This window comes from Acinonyx jubatus, chromosome E4, assembly GCF_027475565.1.
Source record: "Acinonyx jubatus isolate Ajub_Pintada_27869175 chromosome E4, VMU_Ajub_asm_v1.0, whole genome shotgun sequence".
In the NCBI taxonomy this organism is placed as follows: Eukaryota; Metazoa; Chordata; class Mammalia; order Carnivora; family Felidae; genus Acinonyx; species Acinonyx jubatus.
In genome coordinates, this window is record NC_069395.1 from 35,430,726 (window position 1) to 35,450,643 (window position 19,918).

At 43.7% G+C, this 19,918-nt stretch overlaps 2 protein-coding genes across 12 annotated transcripts in view; both read left to right on the forward strand.

Moving 5' to 3' along the window:
• The first annotated feature begins 5,229 nt into the window (after positions 1-5,229).
• Positions 5,230-5,894, forward strand: G0S2 (G0/G1 switch 2). Its single transcript, XM_027074536.2, has one exon. It carries the CDS (start codon positions 5,230-5,232, stop codon positions 5,539-5,541), a length of 312 nt encoding a protein of 103 aa, XP_026930337.1. The 3' UTR covers positions 5,542-5,894.
• A 7,626-nt stretch (positions 5,895-13,520) lies between these two features.
• The window catches only part of HSD11B1 (hydroxysteroid 11-beta dehydrogenase 1), a 55,072-nt gene continuing 48,674 nt past the window's right edge, over positions 13,521-19,918 (forward strand). For 5 of the 11 annotated variants that reach the window (XM_027074525.2, XM_027074526.2, XM_027074524.2 and 2 more), the window contains exon 1: positions 18,882-19,126. The gene's annotated coding sequence lies outside the window, so the exon portion shown is untranslated. Of the gene's footprint in view, positions 13,667-18,877; positions 19,127-19,918 lie in introns of those variants that run through there. The other 6 variants (XM_053209593.1, XM_053209592.1, XM_027074531.2 and 3 more) reach the window with 6 other exon arrangements.

A 19,918-nucleotide genomic window follows, 5' to 3' on the forward strand; every position in this document is an offset into this window, starting at 1 on the left:
TTCAGGTAGGAAGATTATGAGCAAAAGTGAGGCAACCACAATGAGAATGGACTCGGGCTATGAGAAACCCATCTGTGGAGCAAAGGGTTCTTGTTGGAGAATGGAATATAATGTTAGATGAGTAGGGAAGGCCAGATCATAGAAGTATCAGATTCCAGGAATACTGATCAAGTAAATCCAATATGCAGAATCCAGGTTCATGTAGGCAATGAGAAATGATCTGGGATTTAAACAGGCATTAGGAATAAAAATCTAATTTTAGGAAGATTTATTTGGTGGTAGTGTTAGAAATGGATTACAGAGGAGAAGACGAAAGGCAAAGAAGAAGAAGGAGAAGAAGGAGAAGGAGAAGAAGGACAAGGAGAAAAGAAAACTGTCAAAACCCAAAAACAGTGGGGTGCCTACTGGTTGGTTCAGTAGGTAGAGTTTGCAACTCTTGATCAAGGGGTTGTGAGTTCAAGCCCCATGATGGGCATAGAGCCTACCAAAAAAAAAAAAAAAAAAAAAAAGAAAAAGAAAAAGAAAAAATACCCTAAATGCTTCTTTGAGCATCCACTAAACATCTGACTGCATGCAAACTTAATAAACACAGTCCCTCCCTTGCCAGTCCAATGGAGAAGACATTAACTAATCCCATAGTTACCTATTAAGAACCTACTATATGTCAACAATCATACAAGGTTCTAGGGACACAGTGAAAAGCAAAACAAAGTCCCAGCCCTCACTGAAGCTTAACATGGAAGACAACACAAAAGCAAACCAACAGTTCATCAATATAAAGTCAGGTACTAAATGCTATGAAGAAAATAAAGCAGGACACTAAGTAGGGAATGGTGGGATAGAGCCGTCAGGAAAGAAGCCTCTCTAAGAAAATGCCACAGTATCTCAGGCCCAGAGAATGGGTAAAATGGAGATGCACTGCTAGCCACAAGGATACTGAGAAGGTGACTTCATTTGCAAGAGTACAGAGAATATCGGGAGCCTTGTTTAAAGTGTGTTAAGTTTTTGATAAAAGCAGGAGATTCACACAGAAATGTCTAGCCTCTAGAACTCTAACCTATAAAACCAGAGGAAGATAAAGGTTAGAGTGTAGATTTAAAAATCATCCGTTAAGGGGCACCTGGGTTGCTCCATTGGTTAAGTGTTTGACTTGGACTCAGGTCATGATCTCAAGGTTTGTGAGTTCGAACCCTGCACTGGGGCCAGTGCAGAGGCTGCTTGGGATTCTCTGTCTCTCCCTGTCTCCCTCTGCTCCTCCCCCACTCGCTCTCTCAGCATAAATAAATAAACTAAACTAAAATCATGTATAAATTTAAAAATCATATATAAATAAAAATAAAATAAAATAATAAATAATAATAATAAATAAAATAAAAATCATCCATTGATATTTGAGAGATGAGAAACCTCTCCAACTAGCATACATGAGATGAAAATAACTCTAAGGACTGAGTGTAAGATTTACAAATGATTTTATCCTATCTTCTAGGATGGATGATCCTCTCCCTCCTGCCTCCTGGAATACCAGGGGTGAGCAGTGACTTTAGGCAGCAAGGAGCTGGTAACAAAATAATAATACTAATCATTGAAATTCATATACAACCAATCATCCAAAAGGCCTCGGTCTCCTGTTCCTTCAATCCCCAAAGCACAGTTGTTGGGACAGCTCTATCCCACCTCTGCACTTATCCCTAAGACTACCTGTTGTACCTTTGTGACTGTTTCCTCTGCAGATGGTTCTGGGTATTTTAATGTTTGGGAGAAAGGGATTTGGAAAGCAAAATAAACAAAATTTTTAAAATTTTTTTTGTAACATTTATTTATTTTTGAGAGAGATGCAGTGCAAGAGGGGGAGGGACACACAGAGAGAGACACACACAGAATCCAAAGCAGGCTCCAGGCTCTGAGCTGTCAGCGCAGAGCTCGACACGGGGCTTGAACCTATGAACTATGAGATCATGACCTGAGCCGAAGTCGGATGCTTAACCGACTACTGAGTCATCCAGGCACCCCTGTAAACACAAATTTTTTAGTTTTATTTATTTGAGAGAGGGAGAGACACACAGAGAGAGAGAGAGAGAGAGAGAGAGAGAGAATGAGTGGGGGAGGGGGAGAGACTAGGAAAGACAGAATCTCAAGCAGGCTCCATGCCATCAGCACAGAGTGCTACGTGGGGCTCGCAAACATGAGATCATGACCAGAGCTGAGATCAGGAGTCAGACGCTTAACCAACTGAGCCACCCAGGCCCCCCGAAAACAAATACATTTTAAACTAGCCTTTCCTACTTTCCTAGAAATGGCAGAATTAAATGTTAGGATAGACTCCAGGGTAGGGTGACCAACTATCCCAGTTTACCCAGAGCTGTCCCACTCTCAGCCCTGTTAATTCCGGCACTCAGGGAAACCTCTCAGCCCTAGGCACACTGAAATGGTTGATGACCCTGTAGCTGGTCCGGCCTTCAGAGCTATAACCTGTGTCTGACCTGTGTGATGCAACACAAGGCTTTACATCTCTAAAGTGACATCAGCACCAAGCACATGCTTAGTTTCTCAAGCCCTACCTAACCTGCTACCCTAGAAGTTGGGCTCTTTTGCCCCACTAGACAGAGGAGCTATCAGAAATTCCTAAACATGAGGTGGCCCTGGATTCCTCAGCCTTCGGTTCCCACCATCTCCCACTCAGCCCCAGCTACCACCTAAACCAGAAGCACCAAATGCACCGGCAACTCCAATCCATACCTCCTGCTGATGTGTCTGTCTCCGTCTGGCCAGCAAGCTGGTGGGGTCTGGGGGTCAAAGTCAGATTATCAAAGAGGGGAAGAGAGGAACTTATCTGAGATGCTGATGTATTCTGCCACAGCAAATCACAAGAAAGGGGAACTGTAGGTAAATTACAGTCTGCTGACCTTGGAAGACATGCGGTTTTCGTCTTTGATTTACAGAAATACCGGAAATGCTTACCATTCAGTCAATTTCAGAATTTTGGGTCCAAAGCTGGGCTGACTCACTTTCAGAGAAGAAACCAGGTGAAAGCTCTGATATTAAGGTACACATCACACACTCTTCCAGAGGCCACAATGTTTGGAACACTCACAAATCTTGAGAAAGCTCATGTATCATTTCTGCCAGGTATTGGAGACTTCTCCAAAATTGTAAGGAAGATTCACAGAAAATGCCAAGATTGATATTAATCTCAAATTGGTCCCTTGTTGCGCAAATTTCCTGTCTGACAACATTAAAAGAACAATAAGCACCAGGACACCCCGTCTAGGAATAACCCCTGTTGGGCCCCACGTCACCTTGACTGCTTGGGTACAGACTAAAATGTAGAATTTTACAAAAGCTATTTAAGTAACCTTGCCCAATCTGCAAGCATATATAGATCTTATTACCTGAAATACTAATAGCCACGGCATAGGGTAGTTATTATTGTTGCCTTTTTTAACCAAATTGGGAAACTGCTTCAGCACCAACCCCCCCCCCCCAAAAAAGATTACTGTTAAAATTTGCAAGGACTTAAACACTTGATCTCTGAAGCCGCCCTTTACCCAGTCCCTCCTCACAGCACTCAGCCTATGACAAACTGTTGCAAGATTGCATCACTGACCTTTACAATTTTCTGGCCAGTCTGATTTCCCCCTCCTCCTCCTGCCCTCTCCCTTCGCTGCTTGCAGCCCTTTGGCCCAATTACCTCTGCTTTTCCCCTCTTGCTAGCTAACTCGGATAAGTGGATAACCAAAGTTTTATCCTTACAACCTACCCCAAGGTGAGGATGTTTTCACCCAGGCCAAAATGTATCTTACTCTCTTCACACTTGCTTCAAAGAATGCTCTCTCTTTCAGAGAGAGTAATGTCTATTCCTGAAGTCAGGTTTAAACTCATGACCCTGAGGTCAAGAGTCACATGCTCTTCTGAACTGAGCCAGCCAGGAGCCCTCCAAGAATTGTCTCTTTAACTCTTACCAAAACCCTCTATTCTCACCCTTCCGCCCCTGTTTCCATAAGCTGAACTGGCTCTGTGGTATGGCACCCCCAGACCCAGGGAAGTGGCAAATAATTATTGAGAGCATAAACTAACTGCATTCCAGACCCGCAGAGGAAATTTATCAACAGCCCCTTTCCATCTTCAGGTCCCCCCAAACCCCCAAACTGCACTTCTCAAGTAGGAGTGGGGATCATTGGATTTAATGGTAGTTCCCTGACACAGAAGTACATACACCAACAGAGGCAAGCACAGAGACGTATCACACATACACCTGCAATTAAAGGGTACCCTCGATAAATAGTTATCTAATCAAGTTACCGTAGCAATGCAAGCACCTGTGAATAAAACCAGTCAGGCCGGAAAGAAACACAAGCACACACAGAGCCTGGAGACCTGTTCCGTTCCTTAACCACGATCCCTCCCCTTGCCTTCTCCCCTCCGATCCCCACACCTGTGGGAAGATGACACCCCTTAGGAATAAAAACTAAAGATTTACCGGTTAGGTAGAACCTCCCCCGCCCCCAACCCATGTCCTCATAGGGGTCCCTCTAGGGTCGCCCCAGACAAGGGAAGCTGCGCACCCACCCACACTTCTTAAGGAGGAGTCACGTCGGAACTGTACACGATACCCAGGGTGCCGGGTCCTCACCCTTGTGCGGACCCGGAGTGGGACCTCCTGCTTTGCGGCCGCACCCCACCCCGCACCCCCGCCGCGATCTCCCCTGCCCGGGACTCGCAGCTCACACCGCCTGGAGGTGCACTGCTCGCGGCCGCCTCCCCTGGGCCCTTCCCGGTCCTTCCCCTCCCCCGCCCCGCCCCTTCCCCTTCCTCACCCCTCCTTCCTCTGGCAAGAACTGCGCTGGCCCGGGGCCCTGGGAGCCCGATAGGCGGGTCTCGGAGGAAAGATATAAGCGGCTCCGGGACGCTGCCAAGGTGCCAGCTGCGGAGTCTCCACCTGGAAGAGCCGCGGCTGCCGAAGAGGAGGAGAACGCAGAGGCCGGCCGGATCCCGGACGCGCTGACCGCCGCCGCGCCGCCGCCCCCCGCTCGCGCTGCCTCCCACTCGCGCTGCGCCTCCAAGGTGAGCCCCGCGGGGCAGAGCGCGGTTGGGCGGGGTCCGGGGCGGGTCCCCCTTCCTGCGGGACACCCGAGAGAAGGGTGCTCGGGAAGGCCGTGGCCATCCTTCCGTGGCTGAACGGGCCCCTTTCCTGCGCCGCTCCTCCCGCAGGTCATCCCCGCCCCCGAGATGGAAACCGTGCAGGAGCTGATCCCGCTGGCCAGGGAGATGATGGCCCAGAAGCCCAATCGGAAGCTGGTGAAGCTGTACGTGCTGGGCAGCGTGCTGGCCTTCTTCGGCGTGGTGATCGGCCTGGTGGAGACTGTGTGCAGCCCCTTCACCGCCGCCAGCCGCCTGCGGGACAGGGAGGCAGCGGTGGCCGAGCTGCAGGCCGCCCGGGAACGGAAGGTCCTGGAGACCCAGGCCCCGCTAGAGAAAGGCAAGCAGCAGGAGGCCGTCCTCTGCAGCCGGGCGCTCTCCAACCGGCTGCACGCCTCCTAGGACCCCTGGGAGCCGGCAGAGGGAGGGGACAGATAGCCTGAGCGTGAGAAGAGAGCGCGCGTAGGGTCAGGCCCAAGTGGGAGAGAGCAGGAGTCCTGTGCTGTTTGGACTTACATCTGAGAAGCCACTGACTTCTAGAACTGAACTACCACACGGATCCACCAAAAGGAGTTTGGGATTGAGTTTTGCTGCTGTGCAGCACTGCAGGAAGACACATACAAAACTATGTATCTTTGAGCTATCTGAGTGCATCTACCATTTTGCACTAGGGTGGAAGGAGGGGAAATGCTTTTTATATTATTATTATTACGGTGACCACCATTTTGCATTTTGAAATAAAAATCTTTTTATAAAAATCTTTTTTTATCTCAGTATCTGATTCCTTGACCATGTTTCCCTGGGGTGGAGAGATAGCAAGCAGGGTGAGCATGCTGGTGAAGGGGCAGGAGCACTGTGGGAAGAGCAGCTCCCTGAAGCCAAGTCAGCGTTTGCTTCACTGTTAGGGACCCTGATGTTCATAGTACACGCTTGTAAGTATGCTGAAGATTTGTTTTTGTTTCATGTTAGGGGTGGCAGGAGAGAAACTTTTATACCTTGCATCAGACTTAGCATTTTAAGATCAGAAGATAAATCAACTTCTCAGATGTGAGGGCGATCTGGCCACAACATCTGTCCCCCGATTGATCGCCAGGGTTGATTCGGCTGATCTGGCTGGCTAGGGGGGTGTCCCCTTCCTCCCTCACCACTCCATGTGCGTCCCTCCTGAAGCTGTGAGCTCGCTCGGTCGAAGAGGACGACCTTCCCCGATAGAGGAGGACCGTCTTCTGTCAAGGGTATACGAGTAGCTGCGTTCCCCTGCTAGAACCTCCAAACAAGCTCTCGAGGTCCATTTGTAGGAGAACGTAGGGTAGTCAAGCTTCCAAGACTCCAGACACATCCAAATGAGGCATTGCACGTGGTTGTCTGTCTTTCTTAAAAAAAAAAAAAAAAAAAAAAGATAAATCAACTTCTGAGCTACAGCACACTAACAGCAGATACAGATTAGTTCTAGGGCAGAAAGGCTATTTGCCACCTCACACCAGACCAGAGCCTCCTATGACTGATACCTTTCTTCTAACTGTATATATTTTTTAATATTGATTTTATTTTTGAGAGAGAGACAGAGCGCAAGCAGGGGAGGGGCAGAGAGAGAGAGGGCGACACAGAATCCGAAGCAGGCTCCAGGCTCTGAGCTGTCAGCACAGAGCCTGATGTGGGGCTTGAACTCAGGAACCATGAGATCATGACCTGAGCTGCAGTCAGATGCTTAATGGAAGGAGCCATCCAGGCACCCCTCTTCTAACTGTATCTTAATAAAAGAAAGAGAGAGGAAAGAAGCACCAGCTTCCCAGCTGGTAGGAAAAGAGAAAGCAAGCCAAGAATGGCTAATTGGATCTCTAGCTTTACCAAACCTTCCTCTTTATCAACTCAAATCATAGTGAGAAGCTCCAGGTTAGAAAGAGAAAAGGCTGGTTAACACCCATCCAGTCCTCTTCCTCCAGGGAAAAAGTATAATCTTCTCACGATCAAGGTCCTTATCTTCCTCTTCCTCTTTAGTGTTTGTTGAAAGTATCAAGTCCTGGGCAAATAATAGGTTCTTAATAAATACTTGATTCCTCAAGTAACCAATTCATGAAGTTAGAGCACTGATACTCAAAAGAACAAGGAGCAATTTTGTTCTGTTTCCCCCACTCCCACCGCCACCCAGAAGACACTTGAAAATGTCTGGAGACATTTCTGGTTGTCTGGTAGGGGAGGAAGGGCATTACTACTAGCATCTAAGGAAGCCAGGAATGCTGCTAAACATCTTATAATGCACAGGTCCCCCCGCCCACTACAAAGAATTCTCTAGTCCAAAATGTCAATAGGGCTAAGGTTGAGAAACCCCAGGTTAAAGTAAAGGAAGGAAAAAGGGTTTGCTTAATAGTTTCAGAGTCAAGGTTTTGAGGTGATCTTGAAAGACTATGGTCAGATATAAGTCTCTCTCCCAACACAGGGACAAAAATGGTCCTTGGCCCTACCCTGATTGGCAATTTTATCATCAACCCAGGAGAAGTGACAGAAGGTATCAATTCTGTTGCTGATGCAGAGCTGAGACAGTGGAGTCAGGATTCAAAACGGCTCAACAGGTTAGTACCATGCACTGAAGCTAACCAATTGAAACTGAACAGGGAAGAAGAAAGAGTACAGAATTAGTTCCAAAAATCCAGTTGCATGGCCACAGAATTATAAAGGTTTATTCTAGCAGCAGATCACGTGAAAAAGACCTAGGTGTTTCACTAATTGCCAGCTCAATATAAGCCAACAAGGGCCTGCTAAAAAACCTAGCATCTTAGTAGTAGAAGTGGAATGTCAAGCAAAAGGGATGAGGAGGAGGTTTTGTTTTACCTTATAATCTAGCAGGAAGGAAACCAAAGAAGTTAAATAAGATTGCCTGGATATGCTTAGGTTTGCATTCTGACTCCTTTGTTTGCTAGCTCTAGGACCTTGAAAAAGTTACTTATAAATTCCCCGCTTCAGGTTAGTTAAGTTCCTTCCCCATCTATAAAACTGTGCCTTCCTTGTGGGATAATTTTGCTAATTAAATGAGATAATGCATGTAAAGTGCTTACAGCACTACCTGGCATACAGTAAGCTTTCAGCCAATGAAAGTTGTTGTTATATTTCAAGAGACACCGTGACAAACAAAAACCTGCTAAGATCAGAGTGACTTGGGCATATAAGAATCCAGAAACCCTGTCACCTACAGAATAATTGAATAGACTACTAGAGTTACAATACACTAGTGTTGCATAACAATTGCCTCCAAATATCTGAAGTGCTTCCATATTGACCCAATAAAGTCAGTAAAATAGATTTATTTGATGTGGCTTGGAAATTCTGGAATTATCAGATAGAAGTACAAGGAAGCAGATCTTAGGTCATTAAGAAATCAGAATAATTCAAAATATGAGTTTCTTTGTGATGTGTAGTAAGTGCCTCATTACTTAAAGCATGCAAGTAGAGATTGGAAATAATCTGTGAGGGGTGGTATAAATTGGAAAGGAGATTTCTGAACTTGGAGGGAGATTAGTCTTATGACCTTTGAGGTCCCAACACACACACCCTCTCTATGTTTCCAGTGTCTGTGTTCTTCCTCTCAGCATGTTGCCAAATATTTTCCTTCTTACTGGATGAATATTAAAAATAATGAATTTAATTCAAAAAATAAACTATTTCCTGATTAAGTTATCTAACTAATACTTTTGCCTCTTAGGAAACACCCTAATCTAGTGGTGGTATCTAATGGTTCTCAAACTTCGTCATAGTGAAACACTTATTAGTCACATTGCTCTTTACAAAACACCACAAAACTCCGATCTATTAATATAAGTAAATATATAATTTTCTGTTGTATCAAATTTCAACTCACACTTGTTCTAGTGAAAAAAAATAGTTGGTATCAACTGTGAGAATATTAAAAAGTTGCCACAGGGGCACCTGAGCAGCTCAATTAGTTAAGCGTCTGGTCTGACTCTTGGTTTCGGCTCAGGTCATGATCTCAGGGTTAGTGGGTTAGTGAGTTTGAGCCCTGCATCAGGCGCTGCACTGACAGCACAGAGCCTGCTTGGGTTTTTCTCTCCTTTCTCACCCTCCCTGCTCTGTCTCTCAAAATAAATGAATATCAACTTCAAAAAAACAGTTTCAGGGCACCTGGATGGCTCAGTTGGTTAAGCATCCGACTTCCGCTCAGGTCATGATCTCGCAGTCCGTGAGTTCAAGCCCCACATTGGGCTCTCTGCTGACAGCTTTGAGCCCGGATGGAGCCTGCTTCAGATTCTGTGTCTCCCTCTCTCTCTACCCCTTGCCCGCTACACTCTGTCTGTCTCTCTCTCTCTCAAAAATAAACATTAAATAGTTTTTTTTTTAATTGCCACATTCTTAGGACAAGTTTGATTGTTCCTATAATCACAGTATCCAGAAATCAGTTTTAAATCCATTGGCTCAATGAATGATAACTCACCTCAGTTAACACACTTTTACAAAGCTAACCAGTCAGTGATAGTCCCTAACTTCTGAGGGTCAACCAATCAGTAAGTGACTCACCCCATAAATACATTTCAGAATGCCAGGCAGTCAACAAGTAAATATGCTTCTATAGGTGATGTCAGCCCACTTAAGTCTGGGAAAGTACGCCAATCTCTAACTTTCTTGTTTCCCAGAAGGCAACACATGAGCTTACTGGGTTCATTGTGCCCAAACTCTATCTGTCCTTCTATCTGCTGCCAGTTAAGTCAGTTCCAATGACAATCTTAACTCCAGTGGTTTCACTGACTTCTCACCACCTATATGATTTATAACCAAGTAGGTCTTTGTATAAAATCATTAGACCTCAGTGTTTGTACAAAGTAATTCGATATTTTAGTTTACAGGTGTACATGCTAGTAAATTATTATACCTAGGCCTTTGTATAAGGTTATTAGACCTTCGGTTTGGGAGATATACCATTTGATAACTATTTTTGTCATTAAACTGCTTATTCCCCTGCTGCTCACTTTCCCTTTGCTTTTGTTTGTCTATATTATAAAGTCTTGTCTTATGAAACTGTTTTTGTTTTGTTCTGGAGCACCTTATTTCTAATATAGGTATAAGGGAGTGTTTCATAGGGAATGGTTCAATAAGCCGCCAATCCAGTCCAAGCTGGCCTAAGGGATAACAGTTGCAGATCCATTAGACGGATGCCCAATTCAGGAAAAGGCAATTGGCCAAACTTAGCTTTGGGTCCCCTACAAAACGTTCATGAGAGTATTCTCTGTCTGGTCAACATGTGAAAGAAGGTCATTTTTTAGTCTGTATTCCAGGGTCAAACATTGTCAGGTCATTGACTGCATGGCCCTTTCCTAACCTTTGCTTAGAAAGGGCACCCAAGCACACACTCTTACTAAACAGCCTCTTTTGTCTTTCTTGGGTTCTTCTACCTCAAAATTGCAACCTCCTCTTGGAAGAACTCCTACTTCCCTTATAAAGCCGCCCTGTGATCCTAATTCTTGTGCTTACTTTGATAAAGGACAAAAACTGAGTTAGAATAACAGTGGCCATCATGGAGGAACTTCTGACACGTCAAAATCAGTAAATTAATTCATTTAGGGGGAACTCCAGAATAAATTAAGACATTTAAGATGAACTCCAGAAATCTAGAGTCAGTAGTTTGCTTCTTTAAATGGTAGGCTGAGGCCTAAAAAGTAAAATTCTAACTCCAGCATAGTCTCTCTCAAAGACTGATACCTTCTGACACCACTCTCATTTCATTTCTCTCTCTCTTTCTACTCATCTTTACCTGCTTCTATACAGACCATACTTTTATCAGAGTTTTCTCTGGGGAAAAAAAGCCATCACACTGTAAAATTGCTAAACCAGAAGGCAGTCCTAAAGAAGTTGGGTGACCTGTTTTGAGGGCTTTGTTGTTTGTTTCTGTTGTGTTTTGATTTAAATAAATCGAATTTTGGGGGTGCCTAGGTGGCTCAATCGGTTAAGCGTCTGACTCTTGATTATGGCTCAGGTCCTGATCTCTTGGTTGGTGAGATCAAGCCCCACATCCGGCTTTGCACTGACAGTGTGGATCCTGCTTGGAATGCTCTCTCTCCCTCTGTCTCTGCCTCTCCCCTGCCCCCAGTCTCTCTCAAAAATGAATAAATAAACATTTGATAAATAAATAAATAAATCGATTTTTTTTTAAAGGAGCTAAATTTAAAACCTGGTCTGGAGCCATATTAAGAGTTGTAATTAAAGAGTTTCCTAAACCTAGCCAGGGAGAAATTTGTTAAATAATTCAGGATTTTATTAGGTACTTATTGCTCTGGGCTACAGATCTGTGCCAAATTGATCAATTAATTGTTAGTCCTTCAGCTGTAGAAAAATATTTAAAAGCAGCAGGGAAGAAAGGAAAAATTTTAAATAACTCAGCCATGTAAAATGAAAGAAAAAAAAGTGCCTTAAGAAAGCAAGAAAAAATACAGTACAAAAGACAATTCCAGAAGCCTTTCTTTTAAAGGTACATTGGACAAAGATTTAAAATTATAAATTAAATAAAAATGAAAACAGACTTCAGGAAATTTTCAGAGTATTCTGGAGTAGACCCAACAGTTGAAGTAAAGGAGACTTGTCTTTTTCAGTTCTTATTTCTTTCTCTTAGGGCTCAAATATAAATTAGGGGATTTAATGAGAGATAAAAATAATCCCAAATGTCCAATATGGGGCTAAACAGTTTCAGAGAGCCTTAGAGGGTGAATAAGCTAGAAATCAATAGCACGTATGGTTCTCTAGATAAAAAAATAAATAATAAATAAATAAATAAATAAAACGAAAACTGTCTCTTGAAAGAAAAACAAGACAAAAAAACTCTTCTATGTTTTAAGAATTGAGAGCCTAGGGCTGCCTAGGTGGCTCAGTTGGTTAAGCGTCACTCTTGATTTTGGCTCAAGTCATGACCTTACCCCGTGGGGTTCCGAGCTGACAGTTTGGGATTGTCTCTCCCTCTCTCTGCCCCTCTGCCTCCCCCTGCCCCCCACTCAAGCTCACATTCTTTCTCTCTCTCTCTCTCAAAATAAATAAATAACCATTAAAAAAAAAAAAAACCTGGGAGCCTATAGATAAGGATACTTAAAGTTAGTGCAAGCAAAACCATTGTTGAAAGAACCAATGTCCCATTTGACTAAGAAACAGAAAGATAACTGTCCAAAATCTGTCCAGTGATGCTGTTCCAAGAGAGACATTAGCACCCAACAATTCCAGTCCTTCCTTTAAATTTATGCCCCCTATTCTCAGAGACACCACTGTTTGACCATGTCAATCATATTCTCCATCAGGGTGGGGCTATGTCTAGTTTGGCTAGCCCTCTGTTCCCAGATCCTACACTAATGCCTGGCATGGGGTAGGTGCTCGTTAAATATCTGTTGAATAGTGAATAAATGAACGGATAAAGAAAGCGAACTTTAAAAAAAATTTTCTTAATGTTTATTTATTTTTGAGAGAGAGAGCAAACATGAGCAGGGAGGGGAGAGAGTGAAGGAGACACAGAAACCAGAGCAGGCTCCAGGCTCTGAGCTGTCAGCACGGAGCCTGACGCGGGGCTGGAAGCCACAAACTGTGAGATCATGACCTGAGCTGAAGTCGATGCTTAACCGACTGAGTGACCCAGGCGCCCCAAGAAAGTGAACTTTTTAATTGGCACACTGTTGTCCATGCCTTATTCCAAAAGAACAAAACTTCTAAACTGGAGTATGATCCTCCAACATTAATTGGTGTGAAATCAGGCTGGAATTATTGTGGAATAATATGGAGCCCCAACCCCATGGAGATCTTGTTGCAGGTTCCTGTCTTTCCCTCTACCGTCTATGCTCTGCTCCTGCTGATGTGATCACCATAATCGTTTATGTCCTTAGAGGACTTCCTAAGGAGTTTATAATTGAGAAATGTGTAGACATACAGGTCTCACAGAGCACACTGGATCCTAGAGTCTCTCCTGGTAGAGAAGGAAAATCGGCCCAAACCCAGGTCTTGTTTCAGTACTTTCCTTTGAGGCAAAGCCAGGAATGTGAGAGTGAGCTTTTGCTAAGGGTGGGACGGGGTTCTGCCTAGCGTGCCTCTGGCATGTGGGGAGCTAACAACAGTAATGGATAAGTCTCCAGGGCAACCAGGACCACTTTCAATCCTTCCCACCATGGGCTTCCCTTGGGGAACCCTGGACTCTCCGCCTGCCTGCGGCAAGGACTGGCCCACTCTGGCTTCCCTTCGGGGCTCCTCTCCCAGCGCCTCCTGGCTGCAAGCTCCGTCCTAGCCTAAGAGCCTTCTTCCTTGGCCTGGGTTTCACCTTCTTGTATCAGGTGGCAGACCAGCTGGTTCCAGTCCCGAATCAGGTCTTCTGACTCCTCCCAGAAACCAACCAACTTCAGAGCAGGAAATCCTGCCCCTCCCCAAAGAGTGGGAAACCGCAGAGAAAGAGAGAGATGAAACAGAAGGGAAAGCAGAGGAGGAGGGAAAGGGAGAAAAGAAGCAAAAGGAAAAAGGAGATCAATAAAAAGAAGTCAAACTTGGTTGAAACCTCAAGGTAAGACTTTTTAAAATCACATTATATATGATAGCATCACTATTTGTGTCAGGGCCTAGTCCATAGTAGGTCTTCGAAAAAACGCTATTGAAGTAATGCTTCTATTGGAATAAACTGGAGGGCTGGGCTGAAGAGAGATTTCAATGTCAGATGCTGGTCAAAAAAAAAAAAATGCCCTATGAGATTTGAAATGTGTAGGAGGGAAGATATGATAAGACACAGATGGAACCAGGCGTCTGTTACTGGCACTGAGAGCATTCTGATCATTTTGGGACAGAAAGTTAAGTTGGAACAAAAAGTTGCAAAAATTGTTTTAAAAACTCTGCCTGTTCTTTTGAAATCATACAAAGATTGCAGGTCGTAAGCATTTTTTTAAAAATTGGCTTTAAACCGATGACAGAGCACAAACACCAGGCTGTATCTTGGGAGTTGCTGAGAATGCTGATATCTGCATTCTGCATCCGATCATCAGCTCCTTCAATATTATTAATATTGAAACCAGGAGCCTTGAGGAAGGCTCATTTTATCTCAAGAAGTCTTGTTCAATGCACCAAGGGAGGCCTAAAGTTGTCAATCAAAAATCTCCACGTGCTGTTCACCTATGCCTTAGCCCCCGTCCAGCCTGAATGCTCAGGGTACTGACCCTGTGAGCCTTAAAAGGGCCTGTTGGGGACAATTCAAAGGCATTTCTTTCGGGTCGGTTGGAGAAACCGACAGGAACAGGAAATGCCATTCCCCACCCCCACCGTTTACCCAAACCGTCACTTGCCATCAATAGACAGTACCATCCAGAAGGTTGTAGTTGACCGATCCAGTCACTTGGAGGGATTAAGAGAGCTGGACTCATGCTTTGGAAAGCACCTCTAGGCAATGATGATGTATTTTCACAACAGTTGGCTTTTAAGAGTCCATGTCCCCCAACCTTTCCAACAGTGCGTAACAGTTCAGAAGGACGCACATGGAAGTTGGGGTGGGGGGGCGGTTTTGTTTTGTTTTGTTTTTGGTGCCAGCATCATTCTTCGGGGTTTGTGTGAGTAAATCAGTCAGAAGCTGAAAGGAGAGTGGGAGAGGTAAGGAGAGATGATTCTAAAGAATCTTACTTCTGCTTGCTTGCCGAGATTGGACAGGAATTGCCTTTCCCTTTTCATGATATATGAAAATATTACATGATATGAAAATAAATGATATGAAAGTAAAATCCAAAAATCCTCCCTCCCTCCTAGTATCAGTACAGCTAAAACCTTCCTGCATCCAATTTCTAAGCTGGAATAAATCTTAAAGGTAATCTAATTTAATTCCTCTTGTTTGCCAGGTGAGGGAATCGAAGCCAAGACAGGGAAAGGGCCTTGCCCAAGGTCACATATATGCTCATGGTGGAGAGGAGACTGGAACTCATTTCTTCTGGTCCTACCCAAGGGCCCTGTAAAATAACCACCCAGCCTTTACAGGAAGGTGCCCCTAGACACCCAAGAATTCATAAACACTGCATCTGCTGATTAAAAAAATATTCAGTTGAAAGATGCTCATGTAATCCTTGCCTGGCAGAAATGGAAAGAAGGAAAAGATTTTCCTAATAGTTAAGCTTTTCCAGAATCTGTTTTATAACTGTTAGGGGACTAGAGAGAGTAGAAAGATTTAAGGCAGGTTTGTCAGAAGACAACTAGAATATTTTAAATTCCTACCACTGACCCAGCATTTTGCATACTTCATATCTTTATATAATCTCATAGTAGTCTCATTTTACAAATGACATTTTAAAAATTTGCTCAAATTCACAGAGGGAATAGGATATTATTATTATTTCTGCATCTCTCATCGGTAGACCCAGGATCATGCTCCAGACTAACATAGATATTTATAGTTCAATGACCATTATACTCTCACTCAAGCCACTCCCCAACGGAGACCCTTGCTCTGGCCATTTCAATCTACTTGAGGTTCCTCTGACATATCATGCTATTTCTAGATTCCTTGTCTGAACACATGCAGTTCTCTTTATTTGGAATGCCCTTCCTCCATCTTCTTCATCTCTGTCATTTGTATTTGTCCTTCAACACTTAGCTCCAGGGCCACTTCCTCCTGGAAGACTTTCCCACTGTCCTAGACTGATCTGGACACCCTACCGCTATATTCCCATATATACCCTTTGCACACCCTTATTATAGCATATTATTATGCTATTATGAACTTTGATTTACTTGCTTACCTTCCTTATACTTAACTATAATTTCCTCAAAGGAAGATACCAAATATTGCTCAGCTTTTATATTCCTGGCACCTAGCACAGTCTGGGCATATATTAGGCTCAATAAATGTTTGGGGGGTGGGGGATGGATGAATGAACAAATGAAATATTTCCCCTCATTTTCTTCCATTAAAATTATTTCATAAAAGTCTCATTTACATGTTCTTGACTCTTGAGTAACTCGGGGGGAAATAGAAGATGTCACTGCTATAAGCTTCCCATCATGTCAAGCCTGACAGACTACTCAAAGGAGCTGTCTAGGGTTAAATGTGGCAGTTGAACAAACATTAGTTTCTGCTTCCTGACAAAATGCACTGATCACAGTAGAAGAATTTGCATCTTATAAACCACAAGGACAAAGAGAACTGGAATAGAAACAGCAGATGAGAGATGTCAACACCCTTTGGAAGATGCAAAGTGGATGGATGAGTGATAAGTGACTTAGCAAAGCAGTGATTGCTGAAGCAAGTACCCATGATGGGAAGCCCACAAGAGGCCACAGAGTACAGGAGAGTCTCGGGGATCAGGGCATTGGGAACCTTAGAACACAGCCAGAGAAATGAGGGGAAGGATAAGAGACACTCCAGATTCCCTCTCTTGCCCTCCAATGAAAAAAGAAAGCTTATTTTCTGGAGAAACTGGCCAAGAGGCACCAGTCACAGGGACACCAGGCAGAGCAAAGGATGGGGTTAGGCACGGAGCTAGAAACAGAAGGATTACAGAAAGATTCAATACTGAAAGATGAGATTCCCCAGCCCCTTATCCTGGCCCAGCTCCCAGAACACGAACTGCGCAGTTTACCCCCGTCTCCATTCACCCTACTCCAGCCCGCACTAGCCAGAAGAATTCACGATTGCTCCTTGTAGAAAGTGCCCAACCAAAGAAGAGAAGACTACAGACACTGACAATGGGGTCTGCCAATGAAACTGCCAAGCACTCTCTGGATTATCTTGTAGTAGAATCCAGCAATTGGCAAGCCCTGCCCTTGCACGCAAAACTTCCAACAGCCAAGAAATGGACTCCAAGGATTACCAAGCATGGAATGAAAGCCTCTGGCATTGAAGATGGAGACTCCAACATCCAGAGAGCAAAAGAAATTGTTAACAACAGCCATGGCAACATTAAAATCTCCCCAGAGATAAGGGAAGACAGTGCATCCATGAATAAAGATCAGGAAGCCACTGTTTTTTAAAAATACTAGAGAACAAGAAAGAGCTTTTTAAAATAAAAATGCAACTAGAAATTGAAAAATTAAAACAAAACACTGGAAGATAAAATTGACAGAATATCCCAGAAAATAGGATAAAAAGGGAAAGAGATGGAAAACAAGACAAAAACAGTAAGAAACCTACAGGATCAGTCAAGGAGCTCTGACACCTTCTAATTAGAATTCCAAAAAGAGAGCAGGAGAAAATGGAGGGGAATACATTAATCAAAAAGATAACTTCCCCCAGGGACACGTGGGTGGCTCAGTCAGTTAAGCATCCAACTCTTGATATTAGCTCAGGTCATGATCTCACCATTCATTGGATCAAGCCCTATGTGGGGATCTATACTGGCAGCTCAGAGCCTGCCTGGGATTCTCTCTGTTTCCCTCTCTCTCTGCCCCTCCCTCATGTACTCTCTCTCTCAAAATAAATAAATAAAAATTTCTTTAAAGATTAATTAATTAAAAATTTTTTAAAGAAGATAATTTCTCCAAAATTTCCTGTGATGAAAGATTTTAATTTCCACATTGAAAGGATCCACTGAGTACTCAAAACAACAAATGAAAAAAAAAAAAAAAACCCACTTCTCCCCAAAGTGTATTATTAGAAATGTTAGAACCCCAGGAATAAAGGGATCCCAAAAATTCTAGAGAGAAGAAAAAAAGTTCACAAACCAAAGATTAGGAATCCAGAGAGTAACTGGACTTCTCAGTATCAATACTGGAAGCTAGAAATTGAAAGGCAATATATCAGTGTCTTCCCATTCCAAGAGAAAACAACCTTCAATCTAGAAATCCTTACCCAGACAAACTATGAATCAAGGGGAATGTAAAGACAAGCAGACAGAGCTGCCTCACTGGGGTTTATGTGGCCAAGGTCTGATGGATGAATGCCACATAAAGATGTTTAATGTGAAACATCACTCCTGCATCCAAGGTCTGAAAAACATTTCCCTACCATGCATAAGGAAGTGAGCCAAGAGAGAAAAAAGTCTGAGTTTCCAGGTGGATGGCAAAGGAAATGTCCCAGAGAACAGTCTATCAAGCTCCTAGTCCAGACTGGCACAGAATGAGTCGTGGCTCCAGGAGGGTTGTCTCCAAAGAAAAAAATTGGATAAATTATCCAATGAATTTGACCAACTTATTTGAGTTTTATAGCTCTTGTCGGAGGATTTGGAGACCATGGACAATGAAGTAAGCAAACAAAAATGAGGTGGTTATTAACTCCCAGAAGGGAAGGGGAGATCAGAAGAGATGACATTACAGTGCATTGTACTGCTGTGCTATAAACAGTTGGTCATAACAATATAAACACTGACTACTGGTTTACTTAAAATTTGTGACATAATGGTACTAGGAATCTAGAAGGAAGGAAATGTCTGTCTGCATATGTTGTGAGAAAAAGCAAATCCTAAGAATCCTTAGTAGGAAATCAAATAAATAATTTCTAATATTGCAAAATCAAGAAATAACAATGAAAGCATATTGCTTAAAAATATGGAGTTGATTCCCAGAGGGGGAAAAAAAATAAGATTTAAACCAGTAATTGCCTTAGAATGAGACTAGGGCATGGGGAAGAAAGGAACAAGGATTTCTGTTATTCATTATAACCCATTTGGTACCATGTGACTTTTTACCCCCCCCCCCATGTATTATATTAATAAATACAAAAATTATTCAAAACGAAAATGGCTCAGTAATAATATTGGTCTCCCCTGGATTACATTCGATCTAGCAGTCAACATGTTGATGCCTGGAGCCATTAAATTAAATCTCTGAACGAGCTATAGTTAAAGTATTTACCTAATTACCAAGAGCAGCTCACCAGTCTGTCCACATTTACTTCAGAATCGCCTGGGGAGCTTTGTACAAATACAGATTCCTAGGTCGCGCCCTTGATGCTTCTGATTGAAGCGGTCTTGAGGAGGCCTGGAAATCTGCCCTTAGTTTCCCCAGATGATCCAGTTACGCGGCAGGGTTCAGGAACCACTGGACTAGAGCCTAAATTGTGAGTGCGTGTAGGGAGGGGTGAGGGGGCGGGGGGTTATACGGTGTTTTTTTTGTGTGTGTCTGTGTGACTGTTTCTGTGTATATGCCAGTGTGTTATGAGTGTCTCTTCCTCCCTCCCTCCTTCCCGCTTTCATCCCCTTTTATCTGAACTTAATGCATAAATACCTCCAGACTGCTAAAAACATTGCCAGAAACGAGTTCCCCATCCCATTTTAAACACTGCTGTCGGATCCTCCTCTCCCAACCCTGGGGCTCCCTCTGCTGGCAGAAGCCTGTTAAAACTCTTAGCATCCTAAACCGAGAAACTCCTTCCATTCCTATGAGGTCATTTTCCCTGGGTGGTTTCCAAGCCTCATACTTCAGGAACCTTCCCGTCGGACAGAAAATGGAAAATTCACCCAACCTGGGAAAGACTTTCTTGCCTTACTTGTGTGGATATTTAAAGATCAGGAGGGAGCAGGAGAGGCAGAAATGACAGTGAGAGGTACATTTGTTGTCAAGCCTGAGGAAAAGGAGACCTTGAGGAGTTTTGCTCCCCACCTTCTTCCTCCCCCTCCGCCAAGAGATATGGAAGGCCACATCCATCTGCCTCCCAGAAATCGAAGGGAAGGAACATCTTAGACTGAAGAGCCCACTGAATTTGGAAGCAGAAGACACAGTTTCACTACCCACCCTCACTGTGCTTCCTCGAGTCCCCTTTTTCAGAGCTGTGTAAATCATACCTGTCTGTGGACTCCTGTATCTTTCCCATAAGGTGAACATATGCTCAACCTAACACAGTGTCTGGCAC